General features: G+C 44.4%; 1 protein-coding gene across 3 annotated transcripts in view; it reads left to right on the top strand.

Annotated features, from left to right (window-relative positions):
* The window catches only part of Ide (insulin degrading enzyme), a 70347-nt gene extending 65445 nt beyond the window's left edge, over positions 1-4902 (top strand). For 2 of the 3 annotated variants that reach the window (XM_029537276.1, XM_029537281.1), the window contains exons 23-25: positions 1414-1486; positions 2076-2143; positions 2801-3208. In XM_029537276.1, the coding sequence (XP_029393136.1) occupies positions 1414-1486; positions 2076-2143; positions 2801-2896 (237 nt within the window). In that variant the 3' untranslated portion in view covers positions 2897-3208. Of the gene's footprint in view, positions 1-1413; positions 1487-2075; positions 2144-2800 lie in introns of all 3 variants that reach the window. The other variant, XM_029537286.1, reaches the window with a different exon arrangement.
* Positions 4903-7022: the final 2120 nt, after the last annotated feature.

The following is a 7022-nucleotide window of genomic DNA, read 5'->3' as shown; positions in this document are numbered from 1 at the left end:
TTTATTTATTTATTATATGTAAGTACACTGTAGCTGTCTTCAGACACTCCAGAAGAGGGAGTCAGATTTCGTTACGGATGGTTTGAGCCACCATGTGGTTGCTGGGATTTGAACTCTGTACCTTTGGAAGAGCAGTCGGGTGCTCTTACCCACTGAGCCATCTCACCAGCCCCAGGATCAGTTTTATAATGATCATAATCTGTTCACAGCTGTTGAGTGGATTTGGTTTGTCCCTTAATCTTTTCCCTCTGAGAAGATGACATGTTACATCAGCTAAGGCATCAGAGAAAACTTCATAACAATGTTTATCCCGTTGGCAAAATCAAGAAAGGGCCAGCATTAGGGAAAGATGATGAGGAGAAACTTCTCCCTGCTCTGTGCACCAGGCTTACACTGTTGGCCTCTGTGGCTATAAGCAAAGGGAATCCCTCAGAAGAACCTGGATGCTAAGAGCGCTTGCATGCTGTTGACTAGGGTACAGCATTTCTCTCCTTGAGTCCACATCATTAAAATAAGCATCATGACAGCATCGTGTGAGCAACTGTGCAGAAGATTGCTGTATTCAAGGCAAGACTCACTGAGTATTGGTTTCCAATCCTGTAATAGGTGAGAAAGCCACAGCTTACCAGCGGTCCTCTTGTACAGATTTAGAGGAACAAGGGTCATGATTGTCCTGAGTGAAGATCACTAGAGGAGCCAGGCACTGTAGCACAGGCATATGATCTAAGCACTGGGTAGGCTGAGAAGGGAGGATTTCAAGTTCAAGGCCTACCTGAGCTGCATAGCAATACTCTAAGAAGGAAAGAAGAAAGGATGAAAGGAAGCAAGGAAGGGGTAGGAAAAAAAGAATGGTTTATGAATGGTGGTCCAGACATGAGGTGGCTCAACGGGTAAAGGTGCCTACTATAAAGCTGACCATAAATTAGTCAGAGAGGATATCGTACAGTTGTCTCTGACTTCCACATGTGTGTCCATCTTCCACAAATAAGAAATGTAAGGAAAAGCCCAGCCAGGCATGTAGCACATGCCTTTAATCCCAGAATTGGAGAGTCAGAAGCAGGCAGATGCCAAGGCCTGTCTGGTGTATATATCAAGTTCCGACTATGAGTTTAAGCGGATCACTTAATTCCCTTGGGCTTCAGTTTCCTCACCTATAAAATAGGAGTCATGTTTGGTAGTGCTAGGGGTAGGTATAACCCAGTGGTAGAACGTTTGCCTGGCATGTGTCGGGTTCTAGGTTTGATTCCAAGCCCCACAATTAAGTCTTGCTTGCCCTCTAGAATCTTTTAGAGTAAAATCATGTGAGAGGGAATGAAAGAAAGCTTCTATGGTGACTGATTCTTCAGAGAGCCAGAGAGAACTTCAAGTTGTTTAGTAGTTCAAGAGACTGACCTTGGCTTTGTTTGTGCTTAGGAAATGTTGGCTATAGACGCACCGAGGAGACATAAAGTATCCGTCCATGTTCTTGCCAGGGAAATGGATTCTTGTAAGTATTGGATATTGACTTTTTTTTTTTTTTTTTAAATCTCTTTTTTAATCTCATACTGAGCCACATGATGGCTGTCCCTTACCATAGTCATTCACCTTGCAGAACGTCAGAAAGAAAAGATCTAAACAAAAGGACCTGAGGCAGGGTCTGTTCTGTTGAAGCAGAGGTTTGGGGGGAGGGGAGGGGAGTGGAGGAGAAAGCCAGCCCAGGGTGGCTGTGCCAATCCGGGCACATCTCCAAAAGCAGCTGCAGGGACCCACCTGCAGAGGGCAGGGCAGGGCAGGGGTGTCACCCGCACAGTCCTTTCTTGCTTTGCAGGAGGGCAGAGCCTCAGATCTAACCCAGTCAGACCAGAGAAGTCAAGCTGTCCAGGCCAAGGGTGTGTGGCCTCACAACAACACCCTTGAGCAGTACTTGGGACCAGCCCTCAGGTCTTGTAGCAAGCATGGTGAGAGGAACTAAGAAGTACGTTAAGAGCCTGGTACAATTGTGTGTGTGTGTGTTTTAAAGTACTAAGTCTAGCTCAGATTTTTCTTTGAAAATTGTTGTTGTGTGAATAAAGAGTGAAGACTCTGTTCTCTTCCAGGTCCTGTTGTTGGAGAGTTCCCCTCTCAGAATGATGTAAACTTGTCCGAAGCGCCACCCTTGCCACAAGTAAGAAACCTTAGGCTTGCCCGAGGCCTTCATACTTAGAGTTTGTTCATCAGAGTAAATGAGAACCAGGAGGTTCAGGTCACCGGCGTTGAGATTATTTGAGGTCTCTTCCAGTTTCTGTCACTCAGCCTCTGTCTGTGTCTGCCTTTCCTCTGTTCTTTGTTTTGCTGTCATGTGGTTCAGGCTGGCCCGAAACTCCTGTGTAGCTGAAGCTGCCCTCAAACTCCTAATCCTCCTGCCTCGATCTCACAAGTGCTAGGCATGCAGGGGTGCTCCTCTGCTCCTGGCTTTGTCTCTGGCATGAACTGTGTCACTGTAGGCAAAGTCACCTCCAGCCATATCTTTCACAGATTCAAATACTAGAGTGGCAATGTGTGGCCCTTTCCACAGTACCTCTGTATTTACTAATCTTGAAAGACTATCCTTTCCCCGAAGGGTGAAAAAATGGGCAGTGTCATCAGGCTTTTGTCCTAGCCAGCCCACGTATGCCCAGTGAAAGCCAGGAGTCCCATGGGTCTCTACAGAACAGACTCATGGGACTCCATGACCCTTACTATATTACATGCCCCCCCCTTCCTGCCTGCCCCCCAAAGTCAATATCCTGCTTAGTCTAATTTTTAAATATAGCACACTAAAGAACTTTTTTTTCCTTTTCAGCCTGAAGTGATTCACAACATGACTGAGTTCAAGCGTGGCCTGCCACTGTTTCCCCTCGTGAAACCACATATTAACTTCATGGCTGCAAAACTCTGAAGAAAGTAGACACGTTCCTGTGTCTTCCAGGTCCTAGGAAAACAGTCTCAGCTTTGAGTAGTTTCTGGCTTGCTATTAGAGAGACAAACAGAGAAGAGTTAATCAGGCATTATTATGTAGAAATGTTAAAAACCCAAAGTAATAAAATTATAAAATCTTATAGATGTAGAATATTTTTAAAATCTCTTAAATATCTTAATTTTTTTCCTTTTTATTCCTAAGAGAAATTCCCTTATATTAACTGCTTAATCTGAAGAAAGATATCCCAATACAGTCTTTCTTCCTTATTCTGTAAAATAGTCACTTGTCTTGGGGAAAAAAAAAAAGAGCTTTTTTTTCTTAAAGGCTTCAAAACATTTAGAAAGGATTACCTTTTTGAAAACCAATCCTCACATCTGCTTTCTATTTGATGGTTTCCTGTAAACCAACAGAGAACATCACATTTGGCAGATGATGCACAAAGCAATGCCGTGTTCCTTTATTAGTGAACTTGCTGATTTTATAAAATTTGGGTGTTTTTTAATCTTCTTAGTCAAATGCTGGAAACCCCAGAATACCCGATTTACAGTGCTAGAAACGCAGGTTGACCTTACATCACGTTCGGAATTTCTCAGGATTCCTGTGAGTTCTCTCTCATCTGATTCTGTTGACATTTCTGTTTTTCGTAGTTGGTTTGCTGTGTTCCATCAGCAGACGTGCTGTGCTAAGATCAGCTGTTGTAACTCCCTACAACTCCTAGGGTGATATTGTGATCAGTGTGTGAACTAAAACATTTGCCCCTTTAGGGACTTACAAGGCAGCAAATACAAAGCCACCTCCTTGGAGATACGAAACGGTTGCATTCTGAAATAGCCAGTCCCCGTAAGACTCTAAACTCCCTGCTGCTTCCGGTCTCATCTTGCCTTAAGTGTTATTTTTTTGAATATATGAATATAAACATACAGATGATGACTGGAGTGGACTTTTAAAAAACTATTTTTTTCACAAGATACTATTTTAGGTGAAAATGTTCCTGTAGATTTAACAGCTGTTTTAAAGTATTTGCTATTAAAACTTGCTACAAGAACAAGCGTGGCTATGTTTCCACACACAGGCAATAGTAACAGAAAGCAAAGCGCTCCTGTTCGTCCACCAGCTCAGGCCAAGAGTGGCGTTTCCAGGTGACATCTTCCTGCCCATGTTACTTGATTTGCCAGGATTTTCTGCTGTAGAATCTCTCGGCTTTTCACAGGTTAAGTTTCACATTTTCCAAATACGGTGAACTTGGGCGGCCGTGGAGGCCGCTGTCCCTGTGGTGCTGCGCCCGTCTTCTATCTACATGTTCTAAGAGTCCCGGCGAGAAGCCTGTCTTTGTCCATCCCATCAGAAGACATGAGTCAGCACTGCCTTTTCCTCTGCGCAATTGGCCGAGTGGCCAAGGCTGACTTTGAACTCCTTGATCCTCCTGCCTCCACCTCTCAAGTGCCGGGATTAGGCGTGCGCCACCCCGCCCAGTGTGACTATGCAGCTTTTCATCGAACTGCAAAATATATACAAAGATGAATCTAAACTTACACCTGAGTGTTTGAATCCATCATTGTAAAAGCAAACAACAGTCTGCTACCTTTTCTGTAAATGATCACATGCCGTTGAGTAACTTAGCTCTTTAAAAAAAAAAAAATGGGTACAGTTAAAAGTTTGTCATTTGTATGAGAAAAGGCACCTGAAGAGATTGGAAACAATCCCATGTCGTCTTCCATGAACCTGCACGTGGTGTTCAGTGTGTTCCAGAGCTCCTGTGTGTCACTTGGCATCCCGACCGGTTCATCTCAGTGGGTCCAGGTTGTGGTCCATGAACAAGAACATACTGTCCAGAGACCGCATGTACTCAGTCTTCTGCAAGTGAGATGTGTGAAAAAGTCACGAGTTGCCAGAGACTTAAAAGTCTTTTTAATCAGTCAGTGTAAGAGCAGGTGACACTGCCAGTGTGGCGGGGTCCTGAGGTTACCCTGTTTACAATAAATCTGACCTGGAACTCTGCGCTTTGTGTCGTGTGACTTTGTAGTTTCGATGAAATACTTGAGCTTCCCTGTCAACATTCACATTTGACAGGATTTCATGCTTCTGTTAATCTATTGAAGGAAGCAGTGGACATGGGTGTGCTTGTGTCCACACACGTAAGTGCATTTGTTGGTACCTAGTAACAGCGGTTAGGAAACAGTCCCATCTTCTAGTCTTCTAAATAACCTCTGTGTTAGCGACCAGGCTCTTGCTAAGCAGTGTCGCTGACTCAGGTGAATTCATAGTTAAACCGCTTCTCCCACACTCAGATAAAGAAATTAGCACTGGGGCTGGAGAGGTGGCTCAGAGGTTAAGAGCACTGATTGCTCTTCCAGAGGTCCTGAGTTCAATTCCCAGCAGCCACATGGTGGCTTACAACCATTTGTTATGAGATCTGATGCCCTCTCCTGGTGTGTCTGAAGACAGCGACAATGTACTCATATAAATAAAATAAACCTTAAGAAAAAAAAACACCAATTTAACATGAATGTTTTAGTAGATACAGAGGGAGCCCTTCTCAACTCAATTAGTATTATTATAGTAGCAGTGTAACAGCGTATGATATTACAGTAGGTTTATGAGAATATTTGATGAGGAAAGCGTCAGCAAATACAGAGCCCGCCTCTGCCCTGCTAGGGGACTCTGGAGCAGATACAGCTACTGCTTAATGATGGGGCGCTGACACTTCTAAGGCCCTCATGAGATCACCTTCTCTAGTCAGACTTCTGTCTGAGGTCCTAGACAGCGCAGCAAGGTATGAGCATTGGGAAAAATGGGAGAGCATGGAGCTTGCGGAATGCCTTCAAACAAGGGAAACAAAGCAAAAAGACTGGTTTGTTTAAAGGCAGATGGAGTTGGTGTGGTGGCTTAGGCCCAACATAGGTAGAGTCAGGTAGACCTCTGGGTTTGAGGCCAGCCTGGTCTACGTAGGAAATTCCTAACTATCCAGGACTATTCAGTGAGTTCTCTAAAAGGGTGGGGACAAAGTGAGATATAGACTTGCTTATGAGGGCTGACCTGAAATTCAGGCTGCCCCCCTGACCTCTCCACCTCTCTGGTATTCAGATTATAGGCCTGTACTACTGTGTGGCCAAGAAATATGTTCCAAAAAAAAAAAAGTTTGGGTTCACTTATTTGAGGTCCTCAGTGGTTAGCATACACTTAAAGTTCTCACAGATGTGTCTTGAGAAATCGATATGCGTTTGAGGTAAGAAATACAAGTCTTAAAGAGTTTGTCCCCGGGCTGGAGAGATGGCTCAGTGGTTAAGAGTACTGACTGCTCTTCCAGATGTCCTGAGTTCAAATCCCAGCAACCACCTGTTAGCTCACAACCATCCGTAATGGGATCCAGTGCCCTCTTCTGGTGTATCTGAAGACAGCTACAATGTACTCATATAAACTTTACAAAAAGAATTTGTCCCCAACTAGGTCTAGCCATGCACGCCTATGATCCCAACACTGGGGAATCAGAAACATGAGCTCCAAGGGTCGCTCTGACTCTGTAGGAAAAATCTGTCTTTAAGAAAACAAAAACAAGGAGTGCGCCCCTAAGTTCTGTGACACAAGCATGCATATGAATATGTAGCACACTGCTTCATGGAGGCTGGGGGGAGGCGCTGGCATCTATTCCAGCAGTGAGATCATCATCTTGGCATCTCTGCTGTAGAACACTGATCAATTGTGAAGTCTTTTTTTTTTTTTTACTTTAATATTTTAAAATGTGTGTGTTCATGGGAGTGTGTGTACATGGGAGTGTCAGAGTCCTCTGGTGTCACTCCTCAGGTGCCTTGCACCTTGTGTTAAAACAGCATCCTTCATTGCCCCGGGGCTCGCTGGCCAGCCGTACCACTCCTGGCTTTTAAAAAAAAGAGAAAATTAAAAAGTGTGTGAGTGTATTGGGGGGAGGGGGTACAAGGTGCCCATGTCGCACCACCAATGTGGAGGGCAGGATCATAAGCAGGTGGTTCTCTTCCTGCCATGTGGGCCTCAGGGAATCAGCACAGGTCCTTGGTCTTGGCAGCAAGTGAGTTACTAGCTGCACCATCTTCCATCTTGCCAGCCTTTTTTTTTTTTTTTTTTTTTTTTT

The sequence above is a fragment of the Mus pahari genome, chromosome 1 (genome assembly GCF_900095145.1).
Source record: "Mus pahari chromosome 1, PAHARI_EIJ_v1.1, whole genome shotgun sequence".
NCBI lineage: Eukaryota > Metazoa > Chordata > Mammalia > Rodentia > Muridae > Mus > Mus pahari.
Note: the sequence above shows the minus strand (reverse complement) of the source record. Positions and strands in the feature narration are given on the sequence as shown.